At 41.8% G+C, this 20,362-nt stretch overlaps 2 protein-coding genes across 2 annotated transcripts; one reads left to right on the forward strand and one right to left on the reverse strand.

The window, feature by feature from the left end:
- The first annotated feature begins 1,782 nt into the window (after window positions 1-1,782).
- On the forward strand, window positions 1,783-2,914 carry LOC119231957 (olfactory receptor 1361-like). The gene has a single exon (XM_037493800.2). It carries the CDS (start codon window positions 1,783-1,785, stop codon window positions 2,764-2,766), a length of 984 nt encoding a protein of 327 aa, XP_037349697.1. The 3' UTR covers window positions 2,767-2,914.
- Window positions 2,915-9,290: 6,376 nt separating this feature from the next.
- On the reverse strand, window positions 9,291-10,267 carry LOC119231959 (olfactory receptor 1Q1-like). The gene has a single exon (XM_037493802.1). It carries the CDS (start codon window positions 10,241-10,243, stop codon window positions 9,302-9,304), a length of 942 nt encoding a protein of 313 aa, XP_037349699.1. The 5' UTR covers window positions 10,244-10,267; the 3' UTR covers window positions 9,291-9,301.
- Between the last annotated feature and the right edge of the window lie 10,095 nt (window positions 10,268-20,362).

Raw genomic sequence — 20,362 nt, forward strand, 5'->3', positions numbered from 1 at the left:
AAGGGCAGACCTTCCCTACAAACAATTTTTTTTTTCTAGAAGCTTTATGGTTTTTGTGTCAGTGAGATCTACACATATGGAAGAAAAAAAAGCAGACCCTGGGGCTTCAGTCCCTTTGAAAAACGAAGGTGAAAGGGCTCAGTCCATTCTAATTAGTATTTCATCTGAACACAGTTGGGGCCTCCTGGAGCTAGTACAGTCCCAGCATGAGTACACAAATGAGGCCCCTTTATGGGGATGACTTGCCCTGTAGAAACACTTTTAAGGAAAATAACAAAAGGGAATCCTGATTTTGTGAGAACGTGGAGAAGAGGGAGCACAGCTCTACACAGACTTTCTAACTTGGGTGTTTGATGTTAGAAACAGAGAAGGTGAGAACAAGGAGGTTTGAACTGAACTGGAGGTGGGAAAACGGGGTCAGAGACCTCTGCTTTTGGATGTATTTTCTTTTCTACATTACAATTTAAAAGTTATTGTTCTCATGTTCATGAAGAAATAGAATATTTCATCAAAATACCATGGCTCATACTTCAGTCTCAAATATTACCTCTTTGGCATAGCGTGTAGAACTGCCTGTGGGGAAGAGCTGATCTGAAATGACATGGGGAGTGCATCCCCTGGCAGGTGATTTATTCATTGAAAGTCAGTTGTTAATAGTTACTACACTTTAAAAGTAAACTAATTAATAAAAAATCACTGATTATGTTAATAATTTCTACTTTAATCCCAGGTGAGTTTAGTAGACTTAATGGAACAGAAATAGCCCTACCAAAAGAACACAACTAAGGTTCTGGACAAAGCTAGGACCAGCTCTCACTCCAGTGCTGTACGTAGATGTAGCGACTCAGCCATCTGGCTGGAGCCTTAACGTCTATACCTTCCCTTTCTGGTGCTGACAACCAGTAGGTGTGGTGCTTAAGTCCAAACAAATTTTATTTTTTATTTATTTATTTTTAAATTTTTTATTTTATTTATTTATTTATACAAGCACTGGGTACAGTTAGAAGCGCGGGAGGGTGAGAGAATTCACCAGAGCCAGAGCGGGGAGCAGAGCAGGCAGAAGGACCGAAATACACTGCTGAGGGGAGCAGCGAGCGGCAGGAGAGGTCTGCGCGCCATGTGGGACCCTCCCTCAGGTGGCCGGGGAGCAGCCGGGGATCAAACTGGCGCTGCAGAGGCTGCAGGCAGCTTCACAGCCCAGCGCTCAACCACTGCGCCACCAGGGGAGGCCCCCAAACAAATTTTATAGGTTAACTTAGGTTTTGTTGCTCAGATTCTATAAGATCTTTAATAGTCTCTTTGCTGTAGTTTTCTCATCTGTAATATGATATTAAAAGTAGTGTCTGCCAGATGGGATTGTTGTAAGCATTGATATTTGATTTACTGTACTCCCTAGTTCATAGCAAGGACCAAAAAAAAAAAAAAAAACCCAAAAACCGTGGTTAGTGAGATCTTCCTTGTTGTATAGTGAATTTCATAAAAGCAGGGATCATGTGTACTTTTGGTTGGGGAACCATGTATAATTTATCCAACTGTGTTTAGTATCTAACAAATTGAGAGATTGTAAGTGGTCAATAAATGAACCTGAAATAAGCTACGGAGTGAGTGGAGAGTGGGTACATAGAAAGATCATAATCAAGGGAATGGAATGAAAGAAAAAACTCCTTTGGAAATTAGGAGCACCCATGCAAGAAAAGATGATCCCTATAAGTTATCCTAGAGTAAATTTTAGTGTTATTTGATCCTAACACTTTTTTTTACAGGTGATGTGGATCATATCTTATGGCTAATAGAAGCAGGACAGAAGTGACTGAGTTTGTCTTATTGGGTCTGTCCAGCTGGCCAGAGATGCAACCAGTTATTTTTGGGATTATCCTGGCCATGTACCTGGTGGCAGTGATGGGCAATGCTCTTTTAGTAGCTGTTGCCCTATCAGACCCCAAGCTCCAGACCCCCATGTATTTCCTGCTCAGTCAGCTTTCTTGCATTGACATATTTCTGACAACCATCACTGTTCCCCAGATGCTGGTGCACACACTGTCTGTGACCAGAACCATCTCATTTAACTGCTGCATGACCCAGCTATTCTTCTTCATGGCTGTGGGCAGCATGGAAGGCCACTTGTTGGCTGCCATGGCCTATGACCGCTATGTTGCCATCTGTGACCCCCTAAGATACTCTGCCATTGTCAGCCGTCGTCTCTGTCTACGCATAACCTTGACCTCATGGGTGGTTGTCAGCCTCAACAGTCTCCTTTATAGTGTGTTGGTCACCCGCTTAACCTTCTGTGGCAACCAGATCACCCATTTCTTCTGTGACATCACACCCTTGCTGAAGCTCTCCTGCACCCGGCCAGTGGTCAATGAAATGCTAATATTCACTGAGGGCGTAGCTGTGGTGGTCAGCCCCTTCTTCTTCATTTTAGGGTCTTATGCCTGCATTGGCGCTGCCATCGTCCGCATGCACTCACTCGCCGCCCTGCGCAAAGCCCTGTCCACGTGCAGCTCCCACATCCTGGTTGTGCTGCTCCTGTATGGCTCTGTGATCCGCATGTACCTGCGACCATCTTCCAGCTATGACTTGGACCAGGATCGCCAGGTCGCCATCTTTTACACAGTGGTCACCCCTATGCTGAACCCTCTGATCTACAGCTTGAGGAACCAGGAGGTTAAGGGAGCTCTGCGAAGGCTTTTCAGGAAACTCTGCATCTCAGGAAACTTCCAGCCTGGTTCCCAGGCAAACAGGAAATGGAAGCACATTTCCTGAGCCGAAGGTGTTACGATCTAGCTTGAAAATGTGTCGAATAGAAATGGTGCCCTCTTAATAATGGGTATGGCTCACATTTTTATGGAATAACCTTCTTGGTTAATGTCCTTTAGTTTGTGTTTGGGAAGATTGAGTTCACAGATATTCTGGTTCCTAGAAAATCCCTGCATTGAGATTCATAATATCTCATTGTAAAAATACATGAAAAGATATTTTAAAATCACAAACCTGTATTTCTTATTTTTTATATCTAATGTGGGGAATAGATCTAATAGGGGGTTACTAAGCCAAAAAATTAAAAATCAGCGTGTCCTTCAAATTTTTGATCAATTAGTGATGGTGTGACATGTTTTTCAAAGAGAAGTTGAAGTGAGTTACAATATCATTAAATAGAAGAGTGAGTTTTGGGGAAACCACAGAGAAACCTTGGCTTTCATTAAAATTGCAGTTAACTTATGGTCCCTCATCATTTCAGCAACCTCTGAACTGAACTCACTCCAGTACTTACAGTGACTACAGTGACAGTGTAGCGGGGGTGGGGGGCTCTACATGGTGGCTCTCATGCCAGCAGAACGTGGTCAGATTTGGGAGGACATGTGTGAAGCAGAGCTGTTTGGGCACTCTGATAGCCTTAATATAATAAGAGAAAAAGGAGAATCAGGGATGGACTGTGAATATGGTGGAATTATCTTGCCACTTATTTATTTGTGGGAGGTTCTGTGGAAGTGAAGTTTTTATGTATTTGGTTTGGGAGGGACAAAATCAATAACATTGTTCTGGTCAAGTTAATTTTGTGATACCATCCTATTGAAGATGTTTCATAGGCAGTTGAATACATAATTTTGAGACTCACGGGTAGGGCTTATCTTGAGATTGAAATGTCATAACAAGATGTAAGTGATAGTTGAAGCCCTGGGATTGAATAAAATTATCTAGGAAGAAAGCACATAACAGAGTTTATGGGTGGAAACCTGAGATTGGTGTGCACTCAACATTTACAGTTCCAGAAAGGAGTTTGCAGAGGAAACTGAGAAAGGGTCATGAGTAAAAAGAAAGCAGCAAGTTTGGTTTCTAGTAATCCTAGAAAAGAGTGGTCTTTCATTGAGAGGTCACTAATGAGAACAGGTGATTATCAGATTTGGCAAGATATAGAGCACTGGAACAAATTGATTAGAACAGTTAAAGAAAATATTAGAGAAAAATTCCAACTGCAGTCATTTCATGATAAAATTTCAAGAGAGGTAGTGGAGGTTGTGATTACATATGCGGCTGCTTTTTTTCCCCATAAGGGAAAATTTATTGCTATTGGAATGTGTGTTAAGAATAAATCATGGGCCTCCCGGTAGCGCAGTGGTTGAGCGCTGGGCTGCAAGGCTGCCTGCAGCCTCTGCAGCGCCAGTTCAGTCCCCAGCTGTCCTGCGAGGGTCCCGCATGGTGCGGCAGACCTCTCCTGCTGCACCCGCTGCTCCCCTCAGCAGTGTATTTCGTCAGTCTGCCTGTTCTGCTCCCCGCTCTGGCTCTGGTGAATTCTCTCACCCTCCTGTGCTTCTGACTGTACCCAGTGCTTGTGTAAATAAATAAATAAATCTTAAAAAAAAAATAAATCATGACTTGGCTGTGACAAATAAAGCAGCTTATAGTGAAGAACAGTCAATTATTGAAATAACTGACATAAGATCATACTAGTTTTGTATATACAACATGATTCAATTTTTGTATGTATTGTAAAATGCTCAATAAGTCTAATTAACATCCATGACTCTGCAGTTACACATTTTCTCCTTATGATGAGGACTTTTAAAGTCCAGTCTTAGCAATTTTCAAACATGCATTGCAGTGTTAAGTATAGTCATCATGTTGTACATTACATACCCATGATTTATTTTATAACTGGAAATTTGTATCTTTTGGCCTGTTTCACCCATGCCATTCACCCCATGCCCCTCCACTGGTAACCACCAAGTAACTTTCTGTGGAGAAATCCATTGATAATATTATGGGGTTTCCCTTGTAGGTAATGTCACTTTTTCTTGTTGCTTTCTTTCTCTCTTTGTCTTTGACTTCTGATTATTTGATTAATTTGATGACTGAAACATAAGAATGTAGGATGGTAGGGAAATAGAGAGTCAGGAAATGTATGAAGTAAAGGGGAGATGGATCTAGAACCTGCACAGACTATGAGAGAATATTTGCCAGTTTTTAAAATCAGGTCGTGTATTTTTGTTGAGTTGTACAAGTTGTTTATGTATTTGAATATTCGCCTCTTATCTAAGGCATGGTTTGCAGATATTCTCTCCCGCTCAGTAGGCTGCCTTTTCATCTTAGTGATGGTTTCCTTCGCAATGTCTGAGCATTTCAGTCTCATGTAGTCCCATGTGTTTATATTCTCTTTTGTTTCTTCTGCTGTTAGAGACAGATCCACAAGACCTCACTAAGACCTACATCACAGAGCTTTTATCTATGTTTTGTTCTATGTATTTTTTAGTTTCAGGTATCATATTAAAGTATTTAATCCTTTTGGGGTTGATTTTAGTGTATGGTATAAGATAGTGATCTAGTTTCACTCTTTTACACGTGGCTGTTCAATTTCCCACCACTGTTGATTGAAGAGACTTTTGTTTCTTCATTGTATGTTCAGCAAGGAATAAAACATGTAAAGCACTCAAAATAATGATCAACTCATGGTAAATAGAATATATATGGAATCTTATTTTTATAATTATTATTATCAGTAATATGCAGATGAAGAAATAATGGGAGAAAAGGACAGAGCTGCTAGGTAGACCTTTGTAGATCTACATGTATCTAAAAGCTATCACATAAGTTAGGATAAGGCTGGGACTCAATCTACCTCTTTTTTATTGACTGCACAGCAATATATAGTATACATGCATTATATTGGTTGGAATTTTCTCCAAAGTATCGCCTAAAAAGCCACCCTTAACTTCAGTGACTTATAACAACAAACATTTATTTTTCAGTCAAAAGCCTGCAGGTTCTACTTCAGACTCTGGGCCAAGTTCAGATCTGTTTTCTTTTTCTTTATGAAACTCAAACTAAGAAACCACAGCTCCATGAGAAGAACTTTTCTTATGGTAAAGATTAGTGCTTAAGAGAGTGGACCAGACATCTCACCCAGCTCTAACCCATTCAGAACTTTTTATCAGAAGCCACATTTGTTATGCCTTGCCATAAACTGCTGGCTAGAGCAAGCCCAGAGCCAATGGGGTGGATAACTATACTGCCTGGCTAAAGCTATGGCAGGAATGGGAAAGAATTGTGAACAAATTCTATCTCTGTAACAACCAAGCACAATAAACCGGAATCACATTAGTGTGCATGAAATTTATTTTGAAATTTTCACTATCACAAATAATAGTGTTTATTTAACATCCGAAAATCAATCAACGTTATCCAACACATCAACAAAAAGAAATATAAAAACCATATGATAATATCAATAGATGCTGAGAAAGCTTTCGACAAAGTGCAACACCCATTCATGATAAAAGCCCTTGAAATTCTTGGGATACAAGGAACATACCTCAACATCATAAAGGCCATCTATGACAAGCCAACAGCCAGTATCATTCTCAATGGTGAAAAGCTGAAAGCAATTCCATTAAGATCTGGAACAAGACAAGGATGTCCACTCTCACCACTGCTTTTCAATCTAATACTGGAAGTCCTAGCCAGAGCAATAAGACAAGAGAAAGACATCCAAGGAATCCAAATAGGAAAAGAAGAAGTCAAACTATCACTATTTGCAGATGATATGATAATATACATAGAGAACCCCAAAATCTCCACAGAAAAACTAATTCAACTCATCAATCAATTCAGTAAAGTGGCAGGATACAAAATCAACACGCAAAAGTCAGTAGCCTTCCTATACACAAACAACAAATCTGAAGAAGAAGAAATCAAAAAAACCATCCCTTTCGTTATCGAAACAAAAAAATCAAATATTTGGGAATAAATCTAACAAAAGAGGTAAAGGACCTATACAAAGAAAACTATAAAACACTGTTAAAAGAAATAGAAGAAGACACAAAGAAATGGAAAGACATCCCCTGCTCATGGATTGGAAGAATAAACATTATTAAAATGGCCATACTACCAAAAGCAATATACAGATTCAATGCTATTCCAATCAAAATTTCAATGTCATTCTTCAAAGAAATAGAACAATTATTGATGAAATTCATATGGAATCACCAAAAACCCTGAATAGCCAAAGCTCTACTAAAAAAAAGAAGGAAATGGAGGCATCACACTCCCAGACTTCAAACTATACTACAAAGCCATAATCATCAAAACTGCATGGTATTGGAACAAGAACAGACATACAGACCAATGGAATCGAATAGAAAATCCAGAAATAAACCCACAGATTTATGGTCAACTAATCTTTGACAAAGGAGCAAAGACTATGCATTGGAGCAAAGAAAGTTTGTTCAATAAATGGTGCTGGGAAAACTGGGTCGCTACATGCAAAAGAATGAAGCTTGACCACTACCTCACACCATACACAAAAATCAACTCAAAATGGATTAAAGAACTAGACATAAGACCTGAAACCATAAAATACGTAGAAGGAAATATAGGCGAAACACTACGGGATTTGCACATCAAAGACATCTTTACAGACACATCACCCAAAGCAGTGATAGTGAAGGCAAAGATAAACAGCTGGGACTACATCAAATTAAAGAGCTTCTGCACAGCAGAAGAGACAATAACAAAAACAAAGAGAAACCCCACCAACTGGGAGAACATTTTTGCACCCAACACTAATGATAAAGGACTGATGACAAAAATCTGCAAAGAGCTGATGAGACTCAACAACAACAAAGAAAATAATCCAGTCAAAAAATGGGCAGAAGAGCTAAAAAGAAACTTCTCTGAAGAGGAAATGCAAATGGCCAACAGGCATATGGAAAAATGTTCAACATCACTTGTCATCAGGGAAATGCAAATCAAAACTACCATGAGATACCATCTTACACCAGTGAGAATGGCACATATTAAAAAATCTAGCAACGGGCCTCCCCGGTGGCGCAGCGGTTGAGCGCTGGGTTGCGAAGCTGCCCGCCAGCCTCTGCAGCGCCGGTTCGATCCCCGGCTGCTCCCGGCCACCGTGTGAGGGTCCCACATGGCGCGCAGACCTCTCCTGCCGCCCGCTCCCCTCAGCAGTGTACCTCGGTCCTTCTGCCTGCTCTGCTCCACGCTCTGGCTCTGGTGAATTCTCTCACCCTCCTGCGCTTCTGACTGTACCCAGTGCTTGTATAAATAAATAAAAATAAATCTTTTAAAAAAAAAAAAAAACTAGCAACAACAAATGTTGGCGAGGGTGTGGAGAAAAAGGAACTCTCCTGCACTGTTGGTGGGAGTACAAACTGGTCCAACCACTGTGGAGAGCTGTGTGGAGATTTCTGGACCTACTAAACATAGAGCTTCCATATGATCCAGCAATTCCACTCCTAGGTATTTACCCAAAGGACACAGAAACATCAATTCCAAAGAGCACCTGCACCCCTATGTTTATAGCAGCACTGTTTACAATAGCTAAGCTTTGGAAACAACCCAAATGCCCAAAAATAGATGACTGGATCAAGAAGATGTGGTACATATATACCATGGAATATTACTCAGCATTCAAAAAAGATAAACACATGCAATTTGCAGCAACATGGATGGCGCTGGAAGGGATCATGCTCAGCGAAATAAGCCAAAAAGAAAAAGAAAAATACCGGATGGTCTCACTCATAGCAGGAATCTAGAAAACTTAAATAAGGGACCAGGAAAATGAATATAAGAAAGTGAAAATCAAAATCAACAAAAAACTATGAACCAGAGACACTTTTTGGGGGGGGGGGGCGGGAGGGGAAGGATTGGGGTCAGAATGGGGCGTTTGCAATTGTATGGTGGAATATAAAAATAAAATTTATTATAAAAAAACAAATAATAGTGTATTAAACACAATATATGTATATAATTATATATGCATATGTAATATATTCACATTTTATATATTAATTCTGGATAAACTCCTGGAAGAGTAAGGGTATCATCTAAATGCAATATGTTTTGATAGTAATTGCATAAATTATTTTTCAAAAATGTATTTACTCACTCTCTTAACCATTTCTTCACCTTAAATTTTTTTTTTAAGTGGGAGCAGGGGCATTCTTAGAAGAGGTTCCAGGTGGGATTTTTAGAAGAGGTTCCTCCATTAAGTGATGGAGGATCCTGGGTGCTTTGGTGGTGGGTAACACATCTAAAAATTTGTGAACCTATACCTCTGAGTCATATACAGTGTTGTAAACAAATTTTAACTCAATAAGATATAAAAAAAGGCGAGGCTACTCACTCATTTTATTTTTTGCTTAGTATCATATCTATTGAGAAAAATCCATTACATACACCTTATTTAGATATTTCTAAAGCTCCAAAGGAAGCACATGTATGAAGGACAAAACTGTGAATTTGTTCCTGCATTCTTAAACAAAACTTGAAACTGTGTTTTGGGGTTTTATTTGAAGAAATAAGTCTGTATTCTGCTGATCCACTTCCTGAAAGCTCCCTTGATGTCCCCATTTCTTAGGCTGTAAATAAAGGGGTTCAGCATAGGGGTTACCACCGTGTACATGACTGTCAGGATACGACCCTTGGTCACTGAATAGCTGGAAAGGGGCCGGAAGTAGACCCAGGTGAGGGTGCCGTAGAATATGGCCACCACGGTGAGATGAGAACCACAGGTAGAAAAGGCTTTCCACTTGCCCTTGGCTGAGGGGCTCCGGAGGACCACTGAGATGATGCAAGCATAGGAGACAATGATGAAGGCCAGAGCTCCATTGATGACAATAACACCTTCTGTGTGAATCATCAGGGTGTTGAGGTGGGTGCTGGAGCAAGAGATCTTCATCAGAGGGTAGAGGTCACAGAAGAAGTGGGGGATCCTGTTATCTGCACAGAAGGCCAGTTGGCCCATGAGATAGGTATGCAGCAGGGCATGAAGATGGGAGAGGATGTGGCACACAGCCACCAACTGCAAGCACAGCATTCTGGTCAGGATCATAGGGTAGCGGAAAGGGTGGCAGATGGCGATGTATCTGTCATAGGCCATCACAGCCAGGAGGAAGTTTTCCATGGCTGCGAAGCAAATGAAGAAATAAGTCTGGACTAAACAACCCATGTAGGAAATGGCCTTGGTAGAGGAGAAGATGTTCTGCAGCATCTTGGGGACTGTGGTAGAAGTGAAGCAAATATCCACCAAGGCCAAATTACTGAGGAAGATGTACATGGGGGTGTGGAGGCGGGGAGAAGAGATAATCAGTGTGATGATGGCAAAGTTGCCAGAAATGTTGATTGTGTACATGAATAGAAAAAGGATGAAGAGTCGGATCTGCTCTTCTGGGCGGGTGGACATGCCCATGAGAACAAAATGGGATACACTGGTCCAGTTGTTGTCCATCTGTTCCCATAAGAACAAAAAGGATTATTTTATTTTATGATTTTGAAGAGCATGGCTACATTCTTCAACATAAAAGCCCTTATGACTTGTAAACATTAACCTAGGTAGCATTGTGCAGTGGTTAAAAATCCAGACACATGGAGCTGGAATCCTGGCTCTTTCATTTCACAGCCAAATGACCCCGAGACTCCATGAGACTGGATTTTCTCCTGTGAAAAATGTGAGGATATTCTTTTCTTCTTTGGCAAATATATAAATGCTGGGAGTTATCCCTGTAAGTTTTTCAGTCTTGTTCTACAGTCTCCGGGTTTTTGTGGGAGGACATTGTTGCTGCCATCCAGGTTGACTATTGTGAATTTGCTCCTTGTTGTCACTGTCCTTAAATGTTTTCCCCAGAACTAAGCAAACCCCATGAGACTGGGCTCTCATCACAGAGTAATCATAGTGATTTGGTTCAGCCATAAATCATAGCCTTTTGGGTGGAGATCAGAGTTGACAGTCCACAAGTGACCTGTATAAGAATATTTGAACTTGATTGTCCCAAGAATTCTTAAGCATTACAATTAAGTGGTTGGGAGAAAAAGTACAAGCAGTTCAGAACTGCTGTGTGTAAGCATTTTCACCTGCTTAGCCCCCTCCAGTAGTATCCTCCTGTAGTCACCACCTACTCTCCTTTCACAGATGAGGGCGTAGGGTGGTGAAATGGTTTTCTCTGCATAACTCAGTGGGTAGTGGTCTGGCTGGACCTCACACTGATGTCTGGATGCCTCCAGTGCGCTTACTCGTCTGACTATTCCACTACCCGTTTCACTTGCTTGCTTTCTTTCCCATGGAGTGAATGAGTACATCAACTTTTATGTCTGAAATCAACAAATCAGCTTTTATATCTGAAATTAATGGACATCACCACCATGTCACTCAAGAGAGCGACCATTAGGATTTTCAATTACAAAAATGTGGACAGTGATACTATTGAACTGTCCTGAACGGTTTCAGTGTGATATGGTGGTGAATGAAACAGTTGTAGCCACATTTATTGAGAACTTACTATAAACTAGGAATTCTAAATGATTTATATGTGTTTTCATTTGGTAGCCATGGTGATCCTGTGATTTATAGGTATTATCTCCTTGTTATAAATGAGAAGTTGAAATTCAGGGGAGTTCTGTGGCATCCTCAGTCACAAACTGCATAAAGACTAGAACTGCAATTCGAATTCACTCCCATGAAACCTCAGCATCTGTGCTCATAGTCCCTGGGCTGTGCCATTTTGAAGTTTTCCCTGACTGATCCACCTCCTTCTTTCTGTTTTTCTCCTTTTCCACTGTGCTTTCTTGTGCACTCAGTCAAAGCTAAGTGTCATAATTTTTCTAATTTAATCCTCATGAAAAATATTAGAGAACAAACATTATTATTGCCATTTTCAGATCAGGATATTAGGATTTGAAGGCTGACTACCCTAAGTCACCAAGCATAGGATTTAGAGCCAGATCATAGACCTCTCCGGTTCAGAAGCAATGCCCTTTCCGTCCTGCCCCACCCATTCAACAACCACATTTCACTCTCCTCTTGCCTTGGCTCCCTTTGCTAGTTTGTCTGAGTAATTGGACTCTCTAAGTAGGATCAGGTAATCCTGAGTTTACGGTTTAGGAAACATGGGGTATTTATTCTTAGTGCTGAGGGAAAACCTAAAAAGGGGCTCAGCTCTACTTGACAGACAGCAGGTTATGACTGTTGTCGGGGGCCAAGAAGATGGGAATCCAAGGATGGGATGCTGCTGGGGAAGAACCTCGCTGCTGTTGTATGTGGATAAAGAAACTGGTGTGGCCTGAGGGAGTGGGTCTTGGCCCAGGTTTGGGCTTCGGTCCAGGTCTGCCATAAAAATTTTCTCTGAGTCTTTGGGACTATCACTTCACTCTTGGGGGCTTCAGTTTCTTTGAATAGGAAATGGGAAGAATAAACCTGCCTTTCATACAGAGGCTTTTTGCACAGAGGGACTATGACATAAAACTCTTTTAACAAGTTCTGTGAAACAGTGAGGAGTTATTTATTTAAAGTTCCTTAGGAACTTGTGTTCCTTATCGCAGAATAGGTCCCCGTAACTTCTGAGTGTCCCCATAACTTCTGATAGATTCCCCTCATAATAGAGTTACCTCTCTTGCCAAGGCCACCTTTATAAATAGAGGCTCTAGGATAACATGCCTTAGTCTGTTCTTGGAGTTTCTCTGCTTGATCCTTAATTCCCAGAAGAAGAAAGAAAAGTCAGAGCCTGATCCTAGGATGGAAAAGTGGATAACCAATGACATAACATGGCAGGGTCTTTCCCGGGGTACAAAATTGGGGTGATCAAGGAAAAGTGAATCTACTGCCTGCTTCTCACCCCTGTATATACAAAGGAAATGCATGAGGTGATTTTTTACTGTCATGTTTGGATCAACCAACCCTCATTACTCATAATAGCTTCAAAATTGATCTAAGCTCTCTGGAATTCCATCAGCTATGTTCTCTTCAAGTCAGAAAAATTTCCCTGAAGGGAAACAGTTTTGAAACTGTAAATCACTTGTGCTTTTTTTTTTTTTTATTTTTTTGTTTGTTTGTTTGTTTTTTGTGGGACCCTTGCCGGTGGCCAGGGAACGAATCAGCGCTGCAGAGGCTGTGGGCAGCCTCGCAACCCAGTGCTCAACTGCTGCGTCACCAGGGGAGGCCCCACTTGTGCTTATTTTGTGACTTGGTTTTAAGGGGAGGGAGGGGAGTCCATGAAGACCCAGCACATCTGAGGATGGCATGGGGAAGAAGAAAGGAGAAAAAACGCTTAAGGTATCACGGACCAGCTTCACACTATGCACAATACTGAGGAAAAGGACGGCCTTCCCCTGGAAATGACTGGGAGCCTGAGGAGTTGCCTGCCGTGTGCAGAAACTGCTGTGAGGGTGGGCAGCCCCGGTGTAGGTACTCACCCTGTGAAGACCAGACCCGACTGGACTGGACTGGACCTAGTTCCTCCACCCTCCCTCAGACGGCAGGGGTCATCAAGTCTTGTTTTGACAGCTGCTCACAGCAGTCCACCCAGAGGGAGTTACCCAGACCAGGAGAAAGAAAGGCATCAGGGAGCAATTGCAGGGGCGCTTCTGCTTGTCAAGCGCAGGATGTTGTCTGGGAGAGGCGCTGGGAAGCTTTATCACGTGCTCCTGCATGGATTCCGTGGCTCTTACTAGCACGGCGTCCCAAGTGTGTGATTGTCCAAACTCTCTTCCTTCCCCGGGGAGCGAGGCCCATGAGGCAGTGCTTCCAATGTTAATATTAGTGACTTGGTAGCTCAGCTGATCCCAGGAGGGCGGCCAGGACCTGGGAGATCAGCCTGGACATGGGGTTCTTCGACATGGCTCCAAAATTTGAGGATGAGAAGAAAGTTCACAAATCTTAGGTATAATCTGTGTTTAGACAGTTCTGTTTTGGTAAAACTCAAATTTATATCTCAGTAAGAAAAACAACTTGAATCAGATTATTTATGAAGTTATAGATTGATGTCAGCACCAATATATCCAAGCTGCCTTCAGACTAGTCCAGCTGTCGCCGCGAGACACGAGAGGCACCATGTGAAAATGTGCTTTGGATTGCACACATCCTAATGGCATACACGCCTTTCGTTTTCATGGAACAATAATCTGTATGATCAGCATCATGGTAGTGTAAGACACTCCCTCTTTCTCTTCCCTTTAATCTCTCAATACCAGGACATCTATAACTTAAAAGTTCCTCTGCCCATTGCCCCGGAATGCCAGAGTTCCACACAGCTATGTGGCTGAAGATAGGAAGACTGGGACTCGTAGAGGCATGGAACCAGAGAAGCAGTGACCGCAGAGCCTACCAGCCAAAACCATGAGCTTGGTGAGGGGAGGTCAGTGGACGCGCTCACACCACTTGATCCGGTGAACCCAACAGTGGTGGAAATGGGGCTCATGATGTGTGTTTTTCACCCTTGGCAAAAAGGGTGGTGGCGGCAGTGCTGTGACTCCATCTCTCCCCCATCCCAGAAGTGCCCATGTACCGAGCACCACAAGTAGAGTCAGTGGCTGTGACTCCAGGCCTGTGGCCATAAAGAGGAGGCAGCCATGTGAATGCATCAGCTGTGTACGTGTCATAACTCAGGCCCAAGTCTTCAAGAGTGGAGTGAGAGGAGGAGGCATGTGTGTCAGTCAGGCTCCCCCTGACTACTTACTGGGCACCCTGCTCCCTTATCTCCCCATCAGCGGCAGATCTTATGTCCCATACAACCCCTGAACACAGCGGCTGCGTCCACCATCCTTGTACACCCAGCGGTGAAGCCCAAACTGCAGCAATAGTGATGGCAGCAGCTCCACATCAGCAGCTCCTCTGGAAGGAACAGCGGGTGGTAGGGACTGCTACATAGCCTGAGGGAAATTGGGAAATCAATTGGGAAATTAGGAATGGCATTAACCATAGTGCCATTCACTAGGAAAGAAAAAGCCTCTAATTACAATGCCATTGAGTTAGAATTAAAGCAAGCAAAAATATAACATATTAGCTACACCAGGTTCACAGGTAGAGGATTATTTCATCAAACACTATGTGAAAATCACAATAATATGATTAAAAAGAGAATAAAAATTCTCTGGAAAGCAAGCAGTTGGTTGGGGGAGAGATATGTTCTTGGTCTCTATTATTATGATGGATGGTCTTGGTCTCACCCTGACCAGGGGTCTCAACTGGAGGAGTGTGACTGAACCATGTAGAAAACACTCCCCATGCCCCCCTCAAGTCAAATCCTCATTGTAGCTCTGTACTTGCAGCCACTGTATTAGACTCCTTTACTTGGCTCTGGGGAATATTTAGGCTGCAAATCAGGAAGGAAAAAATTTAGTTTGTGCTAAGAAAACTTTGCTTCATCATCTATATCAAGACGAATCATATGGCTTTGAATAATTCATTTATCTGACCCATATTTTCCCCTTTCTGTGGAGAAGGATAACCTGATATCCTTTTGGCCTCACATCAGGAAAATGTCCAAGCTGCACTTTGCATGGCACCATCAGCTCTTCATGACCTGGTCTCATCTGTCTGTGCCAGGCCATCCCACATTCTTGCCCATGAAACTGCTCACTTGCTCAGCCAGCTCCTCATGCCCGGACTGCATTCCTTTGCTGCTTCCTGGGAGTCTCCTCCTTCATTTCTCCTGATAAAAGTCTAATTGTCAACATAGAGAATATTCTGCATTCTTCTTTTGGAGTTCATTGCTCTGTCATCTGTGTGCCTTCCCAATGCTGAGAAATGTCTGTCCAAATCTCTTGCTTTTCCATATTTGAAAACAGCCAACCTGACCTGAGATGCTCCTTCCACATGCCAAACCCCTCTCAGAAATATATGGAAATTTCAGGAAACTGGTATCAGGGTCAATATGTTAAATCTAACCTAGTGAAATAATTCTCCAAGTCAAGATTTACCTTGGCACGCCACCCTTTAAAGACTAAAGGACAGTATAGCTCATCTAATGCAACACCCTTATTTTATGAGTACAGAGAGTCTCAGATAGATGTATCCTCTGGCCAAGTGCAGCACTACAACTGATACTGAAAACAAGATTCCTGATCCTATTCAAAAGGACCATTCTGCTGCTCTCAACTAACCTGGAGGGGGAAGTACAGTTGGTGATTTACTGCCTGTCCTGAATTAGGCCAAGAAAGAACTTCTCATATCTTTGTGTTAAGGTAGAACACAGATACCTATGCTCTCAGATATCACTTGCCAGAAGTGAAGAAGCCATATATGGGGACCAAGTGAAAAGACATCTTCCCTATTATGTTGAAGGGATCCCTGGGACATGGAGGCCTCATCTGCTCTCAGGAAGACTGTCCTAGAGTCCGAGTCAGCCTCTGACTAGAGACCCAGACAGGACTCTTCATGCAGTTTCTGGCACAATCCCCAGAGCTCCCAGTGGAGGCTGCAGAGACATTTGCGGACACACTCTTTAAGTGGGAGAAACCTTGGTTCATTGCCCAGTCCCAGTCCTCATACTCCAAATGATCTGCTCTGTGACTTTGTAAAATCTGTTTATCCTCTCTGGACTTTGCTTTTCCAGGTAAATAAGTCAGGAAACAAAATACTCTTTTGTAATAGAGATCTGAAGTTCAGATTTTTTCCATTCTAAAGCATGTGATGTGTTATCTTTTTGTGGTTTTGAGTTGTATTTTCCTGATTGTTTTGGCTTTTATTTATTTTTTAAAATTGTATAATTTTTATTGAAGTAAAATTGTGCACAATACTGTATGTGATTTAGGGGTACAGGTTCACCCCTCCCAGATGTATATGACCACATGATGCCCACCACTGAGCACCCATTGTCCTCCAGCGTAGCCCACTGAGCCCCCTCGTCCCATTGCTCTTCACCCTCCCCTTCTGGGAGCCTCAATTGCAGACATATTTCAAGGGTTTGTTTTGATTCGGTTTTGTCTTTTCCTTTGTTCATTAAGTTCCACATATGAGTGAAATCAGCCCAGAAATACACCCACCCATATATGCAGTTAATTTACAACAAAGGAACCAAGAGTGTACCATAGAGAAAAGAAAGTCACTTCAACAATTGGTTGCCAAGAAAGCTGGAGACCACCTGGAAAATAACGAAACAGACCATGTCTCTCACTATACACAAAAATTAATTCAAATTGGATAAAAACCTGAAACTATAAAATATATAGAAGAAAACAGAGGCAAAATGTTCCACCACTGGCTTCAGTGATGTCTTTGAGATTTGACTTCACTGGCCCGGGAAACAGAAGTAAAATGAACAATGGGACTGCATCAAACTAAAAAGCATCTACATAGCAAGAGAAACTGCCATAAAGCAAAAAGACACCCTGCTAAGTGATAGAAAATATTTACACGTCATACATGCACCAGGGGCTAAGACCCCTAATTCATAATGGTATTGAGAACATTTTCATGTGCTTACTGGCCATTCTAATATCTTTTTTTTAGGAAGAGCCTTCCTATTTTATTGGGTTGATTTTCTTTTGGTAAAGATTTATAGGAATTTAAATTCTGATGTTTAATCGATACACTTTCTCATTTTTCTTTAGTTTAAACCTTTTAAAGAAACAAATCTTATCAAGCCATTTGGTCATCCTTAATTTTCATATGCTTCACAGTATCTGGTAACACTTTATCTTATTATTTCAGTGTTTCCTACATAAGTTTCTCTGGGTGGCCAATCCTCCTTCTGAGGATTTATGTATCTAAGAATATATCTTTATATTTAAATGGTAACTTTTCTGGATATAAAACTTTAGGTTTGAGACTATATTCCTCCTCTGCATTAAAAATAATTCATGGGGGCCTCCCCGGTGGCGCAGCGGTTGAGCGCTGGGTTGCGAAGCTGCCCGCAGCCTCTACAGCGCCGGTTCGATCCCCGGCAGCTCGCCACCGGAGGAGGGTCCCACATGGCGCGCAGACCTCTCCTGCCGCCCGCTGCTCCCCTCAGCAGTGTCGGTCCTTCTGCCTGCTCTGCTCCCCGCTCTGGCTCTGGTGAGTTCTCTCACCCTCCTGCGCTTCTGACTGTACCCAGTGCATGTATAAACAAACAAACAAACAAATAAATAAATAAATAAATAAATAAATAAATAAAAATAAAAATAATTCATGGATGTTTAACAGGCACTGTAACTATTAAGAAGTCTGCTGTGAATAGGATCACTAGACCTTTGTATGTGAACTTCCTTTTTTATATTTTATATTATATATTTTTTACATCATTTTTCATTTTTGCACAATGTATGTGCTTTCATCTTGGTTATAGTCCCCATACAATTTCCACCCCCCTTATTTTGACCCTAATTCTTCTTCCCCTCCACTCCCCCCCACTGTGTGTGTCTCTGGTTTATAGTTGCTTGTTGATTTTGATTTTTACTTTATTATAATTAGTCTTTTTCCTGGTCCCTTATTTAGGTTTTCTAAATTATTGCTATGAGTGAGACCATCTGGTATTTTTCTTTTTCTTTCTGGCTTATTTCGCTGAGCATGATCCCTTCCAGCTCCATCCATGTTGCTGCAAACTGCATATGTTTATCTTTTTTGATTGCTGAGTAATATTCCATGGTGTATATGTACCACATCTTCTTGATCCAGTCATCTATTTTTGGGCATTTGGGTTGTTTCCATAGCATAGCTATTGTAAATAGTGCTGCTATAAACATAGGGGTGCAGGTGCCTTTTGAATTAATGATTTTGTGTCCTTTGAGTAAATCTAGGAGTGGAATTGCTGGATCATATAGAAGCTCCATCTTTAGCAGGTTGAGGAATCTCCACACAGCTTTCCATAGTGATTGTACCAGTTTGCACTCCCACCAGCAGTGCAGGAGAGTTCCTTTTTCTCTACATCCTCGTCAACATTTGTTGTAGCTAGTTTTTTAAATATGTACCATTCTCACTGGTGTAAGATGGTCTCTCATTGTAGTTTTGATTTGCATTTCCCTGATTACAAGTGTGCTGAACATTTTTTCATATGTCTGTTGGCCATTTGCATTTCCTCTTTGGAGAAGTTCCTTTTTTAGGTCTTCTGCCCATTTTTTTTTTAAAAGGATTTTATTTATGCAAGAACCAGGGTATAGGCCAGATGTGTGGGAGGGTGAGAGGATTCACCAGAGACAGAGCGGGGAATAGAACAGGCAGAATGACCGAAATACCCTGCTGAGGGCAGCAGTGGGCGAGACAGGAGAGGTCTGCCTCGCCATGCGGGTTGCTCCGTGGCTGGCGGTGATCGAACTGGCGGCGGGGAGGAGGGGCGGCTGTGGACAGCTTCACAGAGCTGCGCTCAACAGCCTGTGCCACCAGGGAGGCCCTCTTCTGCCCATTTTTGGAATGGATTATTTACTTTGTTTTTGTTGAGTCTCTTCAGCTCTTTGTAGATTTTTAAACAAATAGTGCTGGAAAAATTGCATATCCACATGCAAAAGAATGAAATGTAACCCCTTTTTCCCTACAACACACATAAAATCAAAATGGTCTAGAGACCTTAATGTAAGAACTAAACTATAAACATTTTTTAATTATAATATTTATTGAAAGGCATAAGAACTAAACCAATAAAAAGTTTACCATGTTCTTAGCTGGGAAAGCTTAATACAAAAATATAAATTTTCTCAAAATCTTTATATCACTTTAGTGTAATTCCGTTTAGAATCCTGCAAGGTTTTGTTTGAATTGGAAAAAATGAAGTTGTAGGAAAGAATAATTGCCTAAAACTCTGAAGGGAAGAGATAGGAGCAAATGCCCAATAATGGAAGAATTTCGGTAATTCTTACAAGCCAGCAAAAACCATGAACTGCAGTATGCTAGTGGACATGAATAACATTTCATGAGGAAATAAAATTTCATAAGGAAAACAAGGTGAAAGGGCTTTTCTCCCCTGCCTCAAAATAATGACAAGAATCTATGTAAGGGCCTCCCCGGTGGCGCAGTGGTAGAGCGCTGGGTTGCGAAGCTGCCCGCGGCCTCTGCGGCGCCGGTTCGATCCCCGGCTGCTCCCCGGCCACCGGAGGAGGGTCCCACATGGCGCGCAGACCTCTCCTGCCGCCCGCTGCTCCCCTCAGCAGTGTACTTCGGTCCTTCTGCCTGCTCTGCTCCCCGCTCTGGCTCTGGTGAATTCTCTCACCCTCCCGCGCTTCTGACTGTACCCAGTGCATGTATAAACAAAACAAACAAACAAGCAAACAAATAAATAAAGAAAGACATGCCTCTGTTAAAAAAAAAAAAAAAAAAAAAAAAGAATCTATGTAAAACTTGCATATATGTTATGTTGGTCTGACTATAATTGCATAAGCATGGAGAAAATATAAAAAAGTTATTTTTGTTTATTCTACATTGTTGTTCATTTTTGCCCAATATTTGATTTCTCCCTTCAGGTGCAGTCCCTATGAAACTCCTTCCACCACATCACTGGTGAACCATCACCATAGTCCCGTGCTCTTCCTTCCCCTCTAAACTGTAAAACTCATACAAAAGGTTATAAAGTAAATTCCTCTGACCTTGAATTAAGCAAAAACCTCCTTAGATCTTGTACTAGATCTTGTACAAACACACGCACACACAAGATAAATAAATTTCATT

This window comes from Talpa occidentalis, unplaced genomic scaffold (genome assembly GCF_014898055.3).
Source record: "Talpa occidentalis isolate TD23 unplaced genomic scaffold, MPIMG_talOcc4v2.1 talOcc4.7, whole genome shotgun sequence".
Classification (NCBI taxonomy): domain Eukaryota; kingdom Metazoa; phylum Chordata; class Mammalia; order Eulipotyphla; family Talpidae; genus Talpa; species Talpa occidentalis.

Coding starts and splice junctions, on each gene's coding strand:
- LOC119231957 (XM_037493800.2), top strand. CDS start 1,783: ATGGCTAATAGAAGCAGGACAGAAGTGACTGAGTTTGTCTTATTGGGT.
- LOC119231959 (XM_037493802.1), bottom strand. CDS start 10,243: ATGGACAACAACTGGACCAGTGTATCCCATTTTGTTCTCATGGGCATG.